The sequence below is a fragment of the Acaromyces ingoldii genome (genome assembly GCF_003144295.1).
Source record: "Acaromyces ingoldii strain MCA 4198 unplaced genomic scaffold FA10scaffold_2, whole genome shotgun sequence".
In the NCBI taxonomy this organism is placed as follows: domain Eukaryota; kingdom Fungi; phylum Basidiomycota; class Exobasidiomycetes; order Exobasidiales; family Cryptobasidiaceae; genus Acaromyces; species Acaromyces ingoldii.
This window is the reverse complement of record NW_020290248.1, coordinates 3,203,014-3,218,112: the sequence shown is the minus strand read 5'-3', so window position 1 is coordinate 3,218,112 and position 15,099 is coordinate 3,203,014. Positions and strand designations below refer to the sequence as shown.

The 15,099-nt window shown below is 60.7% G+C and overlaps 9 protein-coding genes across 9 annotated transcripts; 5 read left to right on the top strand and 4 right to left on the bottom strand.

The window, feature by feature from the left end:
* The first annotated feature begins 92 nt into the window (after positions 1 to 92).
* FA10DRAFT_266153 (RNA-binding domain-containing protein) lies at positions 93 to 1,307 on the top strand. The gene is made up of 3 exons (XM_025521383.1): positions 93 to 231; positions 316 to 1,006; positions 1,068 to 1,307. Exons 1-3 carry the CDS (start codon positions 151 to 153, stop codon positions 1,157 to 1,159), a joined length of 864 nt encoding a protein of 287 aa, XP_025379578.1. The 5' UTR covers positions 93 to 150; the 3' UTR covers positions 1,160 to 1,307.
* FA10DRAFT_266152 (hypothetical protein) lies at positions 1,248 to 2,014 on the bottom strand. The gene has a single exon (XM_025521382.1). It carries the CDS (start codon positions 1,983 to 1,985, stop codon positions 1,311 to 1,313), a length of 675 nt encoding a protein of 224 aa, XP_025379577.1. The 5' UTR covers positions 1,986 to 2,014; the 3' UTR covers positions 1,248 to 1,310.
* An 82-nt stretch (positions 2,015 to 2,096) lies between these two features.
* On the top strand, positions 2,097 to 3,348 carry FA10DRAFT_91227 (putative IMP4-component of the U3 small nucleolar ribonucleo protein). The gene is made up of 2 exons (XM_025525774.1): positions 2,097 to 2,877; positions 2,950 to 3,348. The coding sequence occupies exons 1-2, from the start codon at positions 2,180 to 2,182 to the stop codon at positions 3,122 to 3,124; spliced, it is 873 nt and encodes a 290-aa protein (XP_025379576.1). The 5' UTR covers positions 2,097 to 2,179; the 3' UTR covers positions 3,125 to 3,348.
* Positions 3,174 to 4,090, bottom strand: FA10DRAFT_250678 (13 kDa ribonucleo protein-associated protein). The gene is made up of 4 exons (XM_025519569.1): positions 4,036 to 4,090; positions 3,673 to 3,975; positions 3,380 to 3,517; positions 3,174 to 3,306 (listed from the first exon to the last, which is right to left on the bottom strand). Exons 2-4 carry the CDS (start codon positions 3,895 to 3,897, stop codon positions 3,286 to 3,288), a joined length of 384 nt encoding a protein of 127 aa, XP_025379575.1. The 5' UTR covers positions 3,898 to 3,975; positions 4,036 to 4,090; the 3' UTR covers positions 3,174 to 3,285.
* A 116-nt stretch (positions 4,091 to 4,206) lies between these two features.
* On the top strand, positions 4,207 to 5,992 carry FA10DRAFT_266150 (HAD-superfamily hydrolase). Its single transcript, XM_025521381.1, has 4 exons — positions 4,207 to 4,703; positions 4,773 to 4,953; positions 5,021 to 5,373; positions 5,480 to 5,992. The coding sequence occupies exons 1-4, from the start codon at positions 4,228 to 4,230 to the stop codon at positions 5,613 to 5,615; spliced, it is 1,146 nt and encodes a 381-aa protein (XP_025379574.1). The 5' UTR covers positions 4,207 to 4,227; the 3' UTR covers positions 5,616 to 5,992.
* Positions 5,993 to 6,290: 298 nt separating this feature from the next.
* Positions 6,291 to 7,828, top strand: FA10DRAFT_266149 (hypothetical protein). The gene is made up of 5 exons (XM_025521380.1): positions 6,291 to 6,975; positions 7,047 to 7,105; positions 7,174 to 7,227; positions 7,294 to 7,376; positions 7,449 to 7,828. Exons 1-5 carry the CDS (start codon positions 6,441 to 6,443, stop codon positions 7,723 to 7,725), a joined length of 1,008 nt encoding a protein of 335 aa, XP_025379573.1. The 5' UTR covers positions 6,291 to 6,440; the 3' UTR covers positions 7,726 to 7,828.
* A 193-nt stretch (positions 7,829 to 8,021) lies between these two features.
* On the top strand, positions 8,022 to 11,637 carry FA10DRAFT_266148 (hypothetical protein). Its single transcript, XM_025521379.1, has one exon. It carries the CDS (start codon positions 8,235 to 8,237, stop codon positions 11,535 to 11,537), a length of 3,303 nt encoding a protein of 1,100 aa, XP_025379572.1. The 5' UTR covers positions 8,022 to 8,234; the 3' UTR covers positions 11,538 to 11,637.
* A 133-nt stretch (positions 11,638 to 11,770) lies between these two features.
* Positions 11,771 to 12,934, bottom strand: FA10DRAFT_300863 (hypothetical protein; the record flags this gene model as incomplete). Its single annotated transcript, XM_025524894.1, has 1 exon — positions 11,771 to 12,934. The coding sequence occupies one exon, from the start codon at positions 12,932 to 12,934 to the stop codon at positions 11,771 to 11,773; it is 1,164 nt and encodes a 387-aa protein (XP_025379571.1).
* Positions 12,935 to 13,078: 144 nt separating this feature from the next.
* Positions 13,079 to 15,079, bottom strand: FA10DRAFT_300862 (hydroxyethylthiazole kinase). The gene is made up of 4 exons (XM_025524893.1): positions 14,823 to 15,079; positions 13,911 to 14,756; positions 13,392 to 13,852; positions 13,079 to 13,332 (listed from the first exon to the last, which is right to left on the bottom strand). The coding sequence occupies exons 1-4, from the start codon at positions 15,021 to 15,023 to the stop codon at positions 13,182 to 13,184; spliced, it is 1,659 nt and encodes a 552-aa protein (XP_025379570.1). The 5' UTR covers positions 15,024 to 15,079; the 3' UTR covers positions 13,079 to 13,181.
* Between the last annotated feature and the right edge of the window lie 20 nt (positions 15,080 to 15,099).

The window sequence follows — 15,099 nt, the reverse complement described above, 5'->3', positions numbered from 1 at the left end:
TTATGTAATCATTTCTCATTAGCCTACAGAGGGCGCTTTGTCCTGGCTTCTCGCGTCTGCTGCTCCATCGCAGAAATTGCCAGTCCGCGCAATCGTCCGAGCACAAGACAGGCCACATCCGACGTGCAAGAGAAGCAAAGGAGTCACACCATGTCAGGCCTGCTCAACCGTTCGCTGGACGACATTGCGCGCCAGGAGAAACGCGCCGGCGGACGCGGATCGCCTTATGCCGTGGGTCATCGGGTGGATGCATACATATAGGGCGCCTCCAAGACTGAACTGACGCAAGCCGACGATTGCAACTGATGATCATAGAGGCCCGCCTACGGAAGGAACCCATCCTCCGATGGGCCCTGGAAGCACGACAGGTTTGAGGGCGGAGGAGCTGGCCGAGCCGAGGCCGACATTCCCAGTCCCAAGCTCCTCGTCGATGGGCTGCACTGGGACGTGTCGGAGGAGGAGCTCACCGAGCTCTTTTCCCGCATCGGCCAGCTCGAACGGTGTTCGTTGCGCTTCGACAAGTCGGGCAGGTCCGAAGGCAAGGCAGTTGTCATCTATCGATCCCAGGCGGACGCAGAGACAGCCAAGCGCGAGTATCACAACGCCAATGCAAAGGGACAGCCCATTTCCGTCTCCTTTGCCCCGTACCGACCGCCGCGTGGAAGCGAGGGCCGAGGCGCGCCGGCTTCCCGAGGCTCAAGGGCGCCAGCACCAGGTGGTGACCTGGCGAGCAGGCTCTCGGGCAGCCTCGCAAGCCGTCTTGGGCCCGGCGATCTGAAGAGCCGCATCGGTGGACCCCTGCCTGGAGCAAGACATGCGGGACCTCCTTCAAACGCACCGCGTGGACCGGCAGCCGGAGCACCCTCGAGACCGGGACCCACGAGGAGCATCAGCGGTGGCGGCGGTCGAGGCCGAGGTGGGCGAGGAGGAAGCCGGGGAGGTGGTGGTCGTGGTGGAGGCAGAAAGCCAGACCGGAGAGGCGAGAATGACTTGGACGCTGAGCTTGGTAGGTTTTACGCAGTGCAAAGACCATAAATAGAGACTAATTCAGTCCTATGCTCCTGCAGAGGCTTTCATGAAGGCACCAAGCTCGTCGGAGCTAGCCGAGAGCATTCACGCGCCTCAGAAGGACGCTGCCGGAGATGTCCAAATGGAGTAGCTGTACCATTCCCATCATCGACGAGCCCCGACTACTTTTTGACTATGTACCACGCCTCGTTCTCTCTATGCTTGTCTCTCGCTACTGTTCACAAAACGTGTGTCATTGGAGTATGTTACAATACATCGGGCTCTTCTCTCCTTTCCTGTGATTATTGCTGCTGCTGCTGTTGCTGTGCGGCTGGTGCGGCAGCCTCTCCGATGCGCTCCTGCAGCGTGGCCTTGTTTTGCAGCTCAAGAGTCATTCGGTCCATTTCCGTCTGAAGAGCGTCCTCGGTGCCTTTCAGTGTGGCCGCCTCGTCGACACCGTGCTCGAGGCTCACGTCGGCGTTCTGCCCGAGAGTCTCGTTCATCTCCTCGCGCAGCACATCTAGAGGCACGCCGTTTTGCTTTTCTCTAACGATGCTACCCAGCTGATTCCTCAGCGACCTTCCCATCTCTCCGAGGTATGCCCCGTCCCGCTTTGCGAGGTATGTATCGAGTCCGCCCATCTTCCTCATTGTCCGCATGGCCTTTGTGCTGACATGGAGCTTGAGGTTGGCCTGCAGAATGTCCGACCAGACGCTCTTGAGCTGCACATTTGGCCTCCATGTCCGTGCCGTCTTTTGCCGAGATTTGGGGATGACGTTGCCGCTCTGGGGCAGAGCACCATCAAAGAGGCCGCGCTGCGATCGCTTGAAAACTTGGCCCGACAGGACCGCGGCCGCCTGCGTTGGGCGCGAGGCCGAAGAGGACCGCGCCGACGTCTTGAGGCTCTGGCCTGCACCGGATCCTCGCACGCCCCTGTACGTCGTTCGCGATGTTTGAAGGACCTGTGTTGCCCACATCGTACCCTTGCTGCTGCGTGTCTGACGAGAAAGAGAGAGAGCAGGAAGACGATAAAAGACGAGAGGACGTTGAGACCACGTGAATTTTTGAGAAGCCTGCTAAATTTTCGACTTTTTTCTTGTGGCTAGGAAAGTTGAGTCTGCCCTTTCGTTCTAAGCACCTCTGCGACTCTCGGACAGGTCATTCATCGACGATGCTTCGCCGACAAGCCCGCGAGCGGCGAGAGTACATCTACAAGAAGTCGCTGGAGGCGAAAGAGCACGCTCTATTTGAGCGCAAGCAAAAAGTGCGCCAGCTTCTGGCGCAGGGAAAGCCAATCCCCAAGGAGCTTCGAGACGATGGCGACCTCAAGAGCCTGGCACGCGACCTGCCCGTTGATGAGGCGCAGGCCGAGCCGGGCACGAGCATCGACGACGAGTACGGACGGGCGGGGCAGTACGATCCGCGGGTGCTTCTGACGACGTCGAGGGATCCGTCCTCGAGGTTGACGCAGTTTGCAAAGGAGGTCAGGCTCGCCATCCCAAACAGCACCCGGCTCAACCGCGGTGGCTACACCGTCCAGGAGCTCGCCGCTGCCTGCCGATCCAATGGCATCACCGATCTCGTTGTTGTGCACGAGCACCGAGGTGTGCCCGATGCCCTCGTCGTCTCGCACTTTCCCCACGGACCCACGCTCCTCTTTACCCTGCACAACGTCACGCTCCGCCACGAGGTGGCGGCCCACGCAGCCTCAACGGTCAGCGAGCAATACCCGCATCTCATCTTTGACGGCTTCTCGAGCAAGCTGGGTCAGCGCGTCATGAGTGCCCTCCGCTTCCTCTTCCCCGTCCCCAAGGAAGACGCAAAGCGGGTCATGACGTTCCGAAACGAGCGTGACTTTATCAGTTTCCGGTGAGTCTTTTCTCCTTCCTGGTGACCCTCTTTTACCTGCCTAGATGCTGAAAGACCCCACTATCTATATAGGCACCATGTCTTTGTCAAGACGTCGCACCGTGAGGTCCAGCTCGCAGAAGTCGGCCCCCGATTCGAGATGCGGCCGTACGAGATCCGCCAGGGCACGCTGGAGCAGTCCGAGGCAGACGTCGAGTGGCAGCTGAGGCCATTCATGAACACGGCCAGGAAGCGCAACCAGCTGTAGAACTATTGCTTTGTCTTTTTCTTACCAACGCACATGTACTTGTATCTTCGACCCTTCAATCCACCATCGCATGCTGAGCTTAGGGGACTGAACATAATACAGATTGATGAAGGCAGAGGCTATTCGACTGTACATTGAACTACCCCAAAAGGCCGAGAACCTTAGATGAGGAGGCGCTCGATCTGCAGAAAGGAGGAGAAAGAGAGGATCAGCGTCGTCATCCAGTAAAACTTGGTAGATCTTGACGAGACTCACCGCCAGCTTGACAGTCTGGATCTGGCTCTGCAGCTCGCGTGCCTCGTTCGTGGTGACACTGGCGGCGACAACGGGGCGCGAGACACCGCAAGCACGACCAAGGGCGGTCTTGGATGGGACGAAAACGTAAGGAACGTTCTGTAAGATGGGGATGTCAGCGGCCTTGTTCTTTCATGAGTCTGATCCGCCTCTCCTTCCCCAATTCCCTCATCTCCCTCAGAGTCCCGAAAACTAGCTCCTCCATCCACTCTGGCCCTCTCGCCTTCTGCTTTGTCGTCAGACGATTGACTCACCTTGTCCTCGCACAGCAGGGGCAGGTGCAAGACGATCTCAATGGGCTCCACGTCGGCAGTCATGACGATGAACTCTGCGATACCGCGGTTGAGGGTCTTGGTGGCCTCGTTGGCGCCCTTCTTGAGCTGCTTGTAGTGCGACGCCTGCTGGATCAGGTCCAGGATCTGGTTCGTCAGGCCGGCGTCGGCCAGGGGAAACGCCTTGGGGTTGGGCTCAGCAGCCATTTTGAGTTTTTTTTACAGGTGTCCGGAGGCTTGGTTGGTGGTCGTAAGTTGGTTGAGACCTCACGCGATGGATCACGGCTGCAATCGATACGTCAGCAGAAAGCTTCATCCATCTGAAGAATCTGTGCTGCAACTCACGTCAAAGAAGGCCAATGGTTGGGGGTGGTTAGATTCAAAGGGCAGTCGAGGAAAGTCGCGAATGTCGACGAGAAGAAATTTTACAGTCGGCCGAAGAATATTTCTCCGATGACATAAGCAAGAACGGCGTCTGTGCGCGTCAGAACTCGTAGGCTTTCCAAGCTTCTGGGTAGCCAAATAAGGCCGACCAGGATGTTTCGACGGCCGGTGCTCCGAAGCTGTGGCGCACGACCTAGAGTATGGGTCGCCCCGCCTGCCACTGCTAGGGCATTCACACCCACTGCGAGGTCCTGTCGGTCAGACCCGACCCATCCAGCCTCGGAGCCAGACGCTTCGAGACCTCTGGCGTTTGCATTCGACATTGATGGCGTGCTGAAGGCGGGCAACACCGTCCTGGACGCAGCCCGACGAGCGCTTGCCATCCTCGAAGGGAACAACCCGCTGGGCAGACGCGTCCCGTACATCTTCATCACAAATGGCGGAGGTCCCTCCGAGGTGGACAGGGCCAAGAACCTCAGCAAGAACTTTGGGTTAGAGGTCAAGCCAGACCAGGTCATTCAGGCGCACACCGTGCTTCAGTCGCTCACGAAGCGGTTTGGGAATAAGCCCGTGCTCATGATTGGCGGGCCAGACTATCCGCCGGGAGCATCGCGGACGGTCATGAATGGGTGAGTCGCAACGCATGCGCCACCTGGCACTACAGAGGTACGGTTTGCTGACTAGCAGAACCCGTGCAGCTATGGTTTTGAAGACGTCTACACCGCCCATGATGTGCACGCCTGGGCGCCCTCGTCCTGGCCCTTCTCACGAGTGCCTGAGGCGCAGAAGGCAGCGCTCCGGCATGCCGATTTTTCAAAGGTCAAATTCTCTGCCGTCCTTGTCTTTCACGACAGTCGAGACTGGGGCCGAGATATCCAGGTGAGCGTTTTCTGTCCACAGTGAACCACTGAGGCAAGAGTCGCTCATTTTTTGAACCTAACGGCAGTACATCTGCGATGTTCTGCGGTCACCGGCTGGCACATTCGGCGTTGTGGGCGACGATACCCATCCTCAACCATTTCTGGCATTCACCCATGCCGATCTTCTGTGGGGGAACGACTTTTCAGCGGCGCGCTTTGGCCAGGGTGCATTCCAGACTGCCGTTCGAGCCGTCTACGAGGAGACGAGTGGGCGCAAGCTGGAAGCAACGACGTTCGGCAAGCCGCAACAGCTAACGTACGAGTACGCCAACGAGCTCGTCAAGAACCAGCTCAGCGTCGCCGACGACGTCCGACCCAGCGTCTGGATGGTGGGCGACAATCCGGCTAGTGACATTGCCGGCGCAAACAACTTCGGATGGTAAGTCCCTATCTCGATCTCACCGCTGCACTCGGATGGCGAAGCAGCCGTCTGTCGCTTTTTAGCCCATTTCATCAACTGACACCGCCCTTTCGCCCTTTTTCAGGAAGTCGGCTTTGGTGCGGACAGGTGTCTATCGAGACGCGGCAGGTCCGCCAGCCCACAAGCCAACAGTGCTTGTTGATGATGTAGAGGTGGCCGTCCGCACCGCGCTCAAACGAGAATGGGGTGTGGACATGTAGATGCGCTTTCTGCCTTTTTGTCAATGCTACCCATCATAGAGAGCAGAAGACCTGGCGAGAACCGGTTTGCATCCCTACTACTACTTCTTCTTGTCCCAATCTTATCTAGCGTGGCTGCCGGCGTGGAACACGTGGACCACATCAGCATACACTGCAGCTGTCCTACGCCGTCTCGGACGGAGCAAGGTCGGTGGCACGCGGCGCACGCAACTGTGATGTGCTCTCGCTGCTCATTCCATCAGGCGTGGAGAGCCGCATAATCGACGCATCTCGCTATCAGATTCGGAAATGGAAAAGCGGTCGGGCCCGTTGTCAGATTATCAACTAGAAGAAGAGCCATCTCATCTCATCTCTCGAGCAGCTCTAAATTATTCAGGCGTGAAATCTCCTCTTGACAGGCACACGAGAACACCTAAACTCAGGAAGGAGAAAGTTGAGTCGAGGCCGAAGATGAGCCTTTCCGAGCTCCGTTGTTGCCCCTTGATTACGGTGATCGATAGCACTTATCACGACCGAGGCTAGGGCAGGGCAGCTGATCCGCCTCCTGCCGAAACACCTTAATTTTTTCTTTGCTTTTTTATCTTTTTATCTTTTCCTAACTTTTTCTGTTGTGAATCTCGCACGGACTAGATCGCTGGGCCCGGGCGCGCTGACGGGCTGACATTAGCAGAGGCGATTGTGGGCCCAAAGGACCCTATCATCCGATCAGCGATGGGGTGACAGTCGATGAACTGGGCCAGCCAGAGGTAGTCTAGTGAACACCATCTTCTCCCTATCCCTCCTCTTCCCCCTCCCCAAGGCTGAGGCCGCTGCCATCCCCCAGCGATGCTGGCCATCTCGCCGCCGTTGCACAAGGATGTGCCCATGAGACGATTCACATCGCCTGGTGACGGGTTCCGCGCCTACGTCCCCCCGCCCGTGGATCCAGCCTTTCACTTTCTCGCTGCGCTTCTCGTGCCAGTGACACATGGCTCCGCGCTTCGAAAGGCTCCCCCGCGGCCGCCGCTCGACCCTGCGCTGTACGGCAGCCTCTCGCGCGCGCTGGACTTGCCGCTCGAGGTGCTGGAGCTCATCGCTCGCAACGTCGTCGAGGCCGGCACGGGCCCGGCCCTAGCCCGCTCTTCACGATTCCTCTGCGCCGTGACCGTGCCGCAGCTCTACCACACCCTCGATCTGCGCACCTCGCACGATGTCGCGTCGGTCGCGAGGACACTGCGACAAAAGTCCTGGCTGGGGATATACATCAGAGAGGTCCGCGTCCGCGCCTACAGGCTTCACTGGACAGACATGAATGCGCTCGTCGATGCGCTGGGAATGAAAGCGGCCAGAATAGACCATCTCCAAGTCAGCTTCCCTGCCAGTGAGTCCGTTCGGGGTGACTCTTCACTTTTCTTTTTCAGTACTGACTTCCCTCATGCTCCCCCCTGCCAGGCGATCTCCCCCAGGCCATGAGGTTCTTCTCGGCCTTTTCGCCAAAGACATTCGAATGGGTGCGCGCTTTAGCTGCGGATGGTATATGAAGGTGTTGACTGACACATGCCTATGGTCACATCGACAGATGACCTCGCCGTGCTGGCAGATGCGACCAGCCCATCTCTTTTTGCATTTCATGGTGAGAGACTCGCAGTGCCAGACACTATCTCCTGATTGGAGCGTCCCGTTGACACATTTCATCTAGTCACGGTGGCATCGGCTAGAGCAGCTCAAGCTGGGCAGCTTTCGATTTGATGATGTCGTCCTGCAGTTCCTTGGCTTGCTTCCGTGAGTTTCTTTGTCAGGGGAAACGCGACTTTGCTCAGAGGCATGCAGCAAGCTGATGAGCGTCTCGGTCAGATCACTATCCCGCCTGACCCTGGCTGGGTCTGCGACCAAGCACCTCGAGAGCCGGCTAATCAAGCAGCTTCTCGAGACACCTTGCACTGCCCCTACCCAGGAGAGCGATGCGATGGAGGTGGACGAAGACCCCAATTTCCCCTGGTCAGCGGGGGATCGATACCTCGACGAAATTGAGATCCTCGACTGCCCTCTTGACCGCAGGCTCGCGCTTGAAGCCGAGCTTTGCGACGACCTCGTGCCTGCTCTGCGCAGCAAGGTCACCTGGCAGGTCTGAACCGGACACCCACCCTTGTACAAGTATATTGCCCACAGCAGCTGTGTCAGCTTTTCCTCCTTTCTCCACGTAGCATGACATGAATGATAATGATGACGACGATGATAATCATATCCCGCAAAGAAGCAAGCTAGGAACGCCCGCACGCACCATGCGAACGAGGCCAGGGTCGAGACTGCTTGGAGCCGGAAATGAAATAAATGATTAGCCTCCGCAAGCCACGGCCCAACTTTTCGCCTGCGCGTGCTGTTTCTTTTTAGGCTCGAGGCGTTTCGTTTTCCCCAGCCGCCGTCTCACATCGCTTTCCCGTCGCCGTTTCTCTTCTTTCTCTTCTCCCTCCCTCTCTTTCTCTTTTCATCTTCTGCTATTGCTTAGTACTTGGTGCGGCGAGGGGAAGGGGCCACCGAGTGCGGCCATGAGATAGGCCTGCCTGCCTGCCTGCCTGCCTGCCTGCCTGCCCACGTCGTCCGAGAGACACACGAGCCGCAGCATCGACTAGCGAACCAGCCATGGCGCCGGCGTCGCTGACGCTGACGCTCTTTGAGCCCGTCGTCTACCTCCGGGGCCAGTCGGCTGTCGGCGAGGATGCGCGGGGGCGTCGGCGGCCCATCAACTTTGACGCGCCGCCGTCGCAGCTGCGCGGCCTCGTCACGCTCACGCTGCCCAAGCCGAGCCGGATCAAGGAGGTGAGCATCAGCCTCGTCGGCAAGGCCCGCACCGACTGGCCCGAGGGCATCGGCCCGGCCAGGCTCGACACGAGCGAGGAGACGACAATCATCAAGCAGCACGTCACCCTCTTTTCGGCATCGAATCGCCACGATGGCGTCGGCGGTGGTGCCAACGGTGCTGCTGCTGCTGGTGGCGGTGGAGGAGGAGGCACGCACGAGCCGCCGAGAAGAAGGGCAGGGAGCATCGGTCCGGGCGTCGTGGGCCTCGATGACGACGGTGTCGACTGGGCCGCCTTGCAGGGCACTTCCTCCTCGTCTGCAGCCCCTCCCTCTTCCTCTTCTTCTTCCTCGACTCCCTCTGCAGCAGCTGCTTCTGCATCTACTGCTGCGACGACAGCACCAGCGACCGGCGACCGCCGCGTGGCCAACGGCGAGGAGATGTCCCCGCATAGAAAGAGCCCCGCGCTGGCGAGGCAGATTGGCAGCGTGGCAGCACGGGCAGGCAGCGCCATGCTGCCGCCCACGCTCGTCCGGGAGATCAACACGAGCAAGAACAACGGCATGTCGAGGTCCCAGTCGCCCCCAATCCGGCCCGGGTTCCAGCGCAGCTCCAGCTCGGGTCGATCGTCGTCGAGCAATTCGAGGCCGACGAGCGCCGAGAGAAGTGGCGGCGGTGGTGGCGGCGGGCATGCCTTTGGCTTCGGCAGCGCGGGCACGAGGAGTGGGCCTTCTACGCCTGCGGCTCTGCCATCCTCGAGGATGCCGTACTTTTACGAGGACCCGCCGCCGCGCTACCAGCAGGCGGAGAGGGCTCTCGATGCACCTGCCTCCCTGCTCTCGGCCTCGGCACCCTCAGCGTCCTCTGCCCCAGAGTCCGTCTCCGAATGGACTGCCTCGACGTCGTCATCATCGACTTCCTTGTCTTCGCCGCTGGTGTCGACGCCGTCTAGAGAGCAAAATGCCTCCCGCGCTGGACAGAGTGAAGGGCAGATCGCAGCTGCAGCCCCGAGCTCCATCGGTAGCAATCGGACACAGCACCCACAGAGCGTCAGTGCCGCTGGTCCACGGGGGAGAAGCATCCTTCATGCGTCTGGCAGGCAGGAGAATCGCTCAAAGTCAAAGGTGGCCGAGGGGCCGGGTGTGCGATTCGACCCGAAGGACGTGGCTGCGGCCTTGTGCGGCAACAATGGCGTGAATGGCAGTAATGCCACATCGCAGCAGTCGTTGCCGGCGTCGGCGGGTTCTCCCTCACCGAACTCTACCGCGCCGCAGTCGGCTCCCAGCAGCACGAGAACGTCGATGGAGCTCCTGCGCTCGGCGGCCGCTCCCTTGACGAGCTCGTCGCCCACTCGCGCTGATAAGGGAAAAGGAAAGGCCAAAGCAAACGGCGCCCCTACAGGCTCTTCTGCGCTCTCGCCTTCCTCGTCGTCGCCTTCATCATCGTCGCCCTCGCAGTCGTCTTCGAAGCCTAAGAAGGGTGGATTCAAGGGCCTTCTCGGTGCCTTGCTTCGAGAGGAGGGTGACAAGGATCGCGAATCCCACCATGGAGCAGGGGCTGGCGACGGAGCAGCAGAAGGCCAGTGGTCGACCGGTGAAAATGACAATGCCGAGTGGAAGGAGTTCAAAAAGGGCACCTACACCTACCCAATCTCGATTCCTCTGCCCTCGAACCTGCCGCCGACGCTTCACGCCGACTTTGGCTCCAACACCTACATGCTCAAGGCCCACGTGCACCGCGCGGGCGCTCTCACGACGAACCTTATGACGGAGCGAGAGGTGACGCTCATCTATGCACCCGACGAGGACTCGCCAGAGGAGACAGAGGCAATCGTCGTCGAGCGCAGCTGGGAGGAGGCGCTGGGCTACATTGTCATTGTGGGAGGCAAGAGCTTCCCCGTCGCATCCAAGATGACCGTCTGGCTCAAGTTTGTGCCAACAGAGAAGGTTCGCATACACCGCATCATGGCCACCCTCGAAGAGCGGACGGCGTACTTTGCGCGCGGAAGGAGGGTGGCTAGACACGAAGTGCCCCGGAGGTGGAACATGCTCAAGCTCGTCTCGCCCCAGGCCAACCAGCCCTTGCTGCCCATTGACTCTGCAGACCCAGACGCGCTCATCTCGAGCCCGCTGTCGAGCTACGCCCAGCATGCCGCCGACCTGTACACGCGAGCGGCCGATGTGGACGGAAGCAACCTCATTGCCTCGCTCGCAGACCCAATCGGGCCCTGGGAACTGGCCGCGGATCTCGAGATCCCGTCGTGCAGCGACACGCGCATCAACATCTCGACGAACCACGCCAAATCAAACATTGCCGTTCACCACCTCATCAAGCTGGCCATCAGGGTCGAGAAGGGCGGCGTGTCCGCAGAGTCCAACTCCAACAGCGCGGCCGGAACCCGGAAGCTGTACGACATTCTCATCGAGGCGCCCGTCACGATCACGCACAGCCACACCTCCCATGCCTGGCTCAACCTGCCCGACTACTGGAGCGTGCGCGATGGAGACGAGCCGGCATCGCACGACAACGAAGACAGCACGCTGCGCCCACGGTCTTCGCACAGCTCCGCGGGCTCTGGCAGCGGCGGCGGCGGCGCTTCTCAGGCTGTCAAACGCGCAACGGCGCCCTCCTTGACACCAGCACGGCTGCAGTCGAGCTTGGCCACTTCTCCTCCGGGCGCTTTCTCCTCGCCCGCTGCGTCGGCTTCCCTGCCTGGCTCGTCTGTCCCTGTTTCTTCCTCTTCCTCCTCTTCCTCCTCTTCGGGGCCGCTACCGCTCCCACCGGGTGTCGGCCTTCGGCACCTCCAGGGTTCTCGACCCGCCTCGGCCGCCGCGGCGCGCGAGCTCTCCAGAAGGTGGCTCGCCCTCTCCGCCGGCGCCTTTGTCGGGCCCCCCGGCTCTGCGGGCCCATCGATGTCGTCATACCTGAACGCGAACGCGCAGGTCGACCCCACGGGCTCCTCCTCGTCTGCATCGTCGTCGTCGTCTGCTTCTGCTGCTGCTGCTGCTGCTGCGAGAGCCTCGGCCACAGCCTCGTCGGGCGCCGTCGTGACCGTCGAGGAGCCGCCGACGTACTGGCAGATTGACGGCGCGAGGGGCAGCACGGACCTCGACGACGATGCCAGGGAGGCCGTCCTGGCAAAGTGACCTCTTGTCTCTTTCGCTCTGTCCTTTATTTCTCTTTCAGCCCTCATCATCTTTAATAACAATGACTTCTGCACAAGCTTGGACCTGCTTCTTTGCTGTGCTTCTGCCGCTCTTCTGGCCATGCGGGGGAGAGGTCAGCTAATTTCTCAGCTTGGAAGGAGGCTCACAAAGTGGACTTCACACCTCGGATCTAGATGCAAACGGCAGCAGCGGCATTTATAGTGCATGGGTCTCTACAGTTTCGGCGCTCGGCCATTCTCTTTGAGTCTAGAGATGCACTGCTGCGACTCGGAGCAGACGAGCCTTCCTCTCTGATCATACACTCTGCTCTCGGCGAAATGGCGTGTCCGGTCGGCGCACCAGGACCGGAGCTCGCGGACGTGCCACTGGTCGACGTCGAGGTCGTCGTTGTGGAAGCGGAGGCTAAAGTCGAGCGTCGAGTTGGCCGTTGTGTCGCGCGCATGGAGGCCGTGGTGGTTCAAGGGTAAAAAGGCCAGGAGGCTGTCGAGCCAAAAGGCCAGCAGCGACGCATGGAGGCTGTATGCGTCCATGGGCAGCACCTCGCGGCCGGCGGGCGTGCGGCGCACCTCGTCGTTGATCCGCACGAGGTCGGCAATCGTGTAGCGCGACTTGAAAAAGTCGGCATCGACGCGCTGCTCCGACGGCACGCCCGCCGCCGACGTGGTGTGGTCCTGGTCGATGCCGACGAGCGTCTGCTGCTGCGTCGAGCCCGGCGCAAACTTGAGGTCGAGGATCTCGTAGGCGAGCTTGAAGAAATCCTTGAACCGCCGCACGTTGTCGGCCGACGTCTCGCCTGTCTTGCCCCGCGCCTCGACCTCGTCGACCCAGAGCTTGACGCTGCCGCCCGCCGGGTCTGGATAGTTGCGCGAGGGCGCCTGGCTGAACGCCAGGACGGGCCCCGCGGCTGGGAATTCCTTGGCAGCCTCAACGCGCCGGATGAGGTCGACGGTGCAGCTAAAGACTTTTCGCGTTTCCGTATCCCCACCACCGTCTCTTCCTCCAGCCGGTTCCCCCTTCCTCTTGGCAGCAAACTCCTGCGTGGCGACGACGAAGCGCGTGACAAACGTCCGCGTCTCGCGCAGCGTTTCTACAGTGTATGTCGCCCGCTTGTGCGAGTCCGTCGGGCCGAGGAAGTTGCCCTGGACCGAGTAGACGGCCCAGCGCTCGGCGGGCGAGGGCGCGGGCGGGAGCGTCTGCATGGCGGCCTGGAGCGCCTGGCAGGCCATGGTGCCGCCAAAGGCGCGGCTCTGCACCCGCGCCATGCCCTCGGGCAGGCACACTGTCTCGAATGCCGGGGCGCCCGAGGGAAGCGGCGAGGCGCGCGCCTTGCGCAGCTGGCAGAGGCGCAGCAGCGGGGGCAAGTCTTGCGTGGCCATGGAGACGAGAACGAGGCAGTGGAAGCGGGGGTATGGTTGGTCGCGGTCAGACCACAAAAAGGAGCAAGGCACGAATCCCCGCAAGAGCTTGGAAGCCCCCGGGCCGGATTCAGACCGGCGCGTCCTGCAGGACTGAACAAAGTTAGACTGAATGCTTGTTTTTTTAGAGTGCGATGCAGTGAACAACAAACATCTTCGTGTACAAGATAAATGACACACAGAGAGACAGTCTCCCATTCGCAAGAGTCTATTGTGAGACGGAGATCTTGGCCCGGCTCGCCATTGTCTCGGGCGTGATGCTCGCCAGCTCGTCCAACAGGGCCGGGATGAAGGTGCCAGGGCCCTTGACGTCCTGCCTCGCTGCCGCCAGCTCCGAGGCAATCGTCATGGCCAGGATTCTGATTGAGCGGTGGTCGGTCAGCATTCAATTGTGACAGTCCTCTGCGAGACTACCCACCCGACGAGTGCACCAGGAATGAGGTCCTGCGGGTGTGCTCGGACCATGGCAGTGGAGAGCCCCTTGACGCTGTCCCCCCGAGCGACGTTGCATGCCGCGGCAAGGCCAGCTGCAATGGTGACACCAAGCGCACAGCCGCTACCCGTGATCCTTCCCAATAGTTCGTGGCCATTCTCGACGCGCACGACGAGGTGTCCGTCCGAGAGATAGTCGACCTTGCCGGAGAGGAGCACGAGGCAGCGCTCCTTTCTCGCCAGGCTTCGGACGAGCCCCTCGGGGTCCTTGAGGCTGCCCGAGCCGCTGTCGACGCCGCGCGACGTGACCTCGCTCAGGCCTGCAATCGACGAAAGCTCGGCGCTGTTGCCCTTGAGTAAGGTCACCTGGGTGTCGTCCATGATCTCCTCGACGGCAGCCCTGCGAAAGGCAGACGCTCCCACGCCGACGGGGTCAAGCACCACCGGCTGGATATTCTGGTTAGCTAATACGCTCACTTTGAGCAACTCTCAGAACGAGACCCACCTTGCCACCCCGATTAGCCGCTGCGCCCACGGCCTTCATGCCCCTCCTGGCCTCCTCGCCAATGGTGCCAATGTTGAGAACGACGGCGCCCGTGGCCCTGGCGAGATCCTCTGCCTCTTGGTCCTGGTGGCTCATGATGGGGCTCGCGCTGAAGCAGAGCGCGACGTTGGCCGAGAGCGTCGACGAGACGTGGCTCGTCAGTGTCTGGATCAGCGGCGGTCCGTGCGTGGACTGGCGGTGGGCGGCAAAGATCTGCGTGGCGCGCTTGAGCAGGGCAGATGTATCTGACCACTGCTTGCCAGCGTCGAAAAGGCTGAGCTTGCCAGGGGATATGTCTGATGGGAGCTGCGCTTTGAATGCGCCAACAATACTCGACAGCTCCGAGGCGGCCACGTCGGCGTCCCTGCGCCCGACGATGGCACTGATGACGGCGATGCCATCGGGGTGGTTGGCCTCGCTCGTGGCGCCATAGAGCGTCCTCTGCGCCGTCTTCTGGTTCAGACCACCAATGAGCACGCACGGCAACCTCTGCTTCCCATCGGCCGATGCGAGGGCGGCCACAACCTCTCTCGTGCCGCGAGGGCCGAGAACGTCCTTCTCTCCAATGCCCGCCTTGCTCTGAGTGCCGTGGCATGGCCCCACGCCAGCATAGTCGGCTATCCCTTCGGCAAGCACGGCGCGCGCCTGCTCGACGTTGTGCACCGAGATGCCCAGCAGCCGCTCGGGTCCAAGCAGCCGTCTCGCTTCAGCCAAGGGGAGATCCGTCTGGCCAATATGCAGTCCGACCCGGGGAGGCAGCGCCAGCGCGACGCTCAGGTTGTCGTTGATGAGCATCGGCACGCCATGCTGGATGAGTGGTCCCGAACAATCATCAATTCTCAGCAGACAAGAGGAAGCTGGCGGCCAACATACCTTGTCGCAGATGGCAAGGCTGCGCTTTGCAATCTCGAGGAATTCGGCCGTGTCGACGTGCTTCTCGCGGAGCTGCACCACCGTCACCTTGTCGCCGCCCGACAGGCTCGCCTCGAGCGAGTCGTAGTAGTCCACGCCCGCCGGCAGAAGCTCGCGGCCCGTGACGAGGTAGAGCGAATAGTCAATCGCTGCCTTGGCCATCGTCGTCGTGGCGCCCTTTTCAATGGTACCGGTTTTAGTAGAGAGGAAGGAAGGAGGAAGAAAGGAAAGAAAAAAA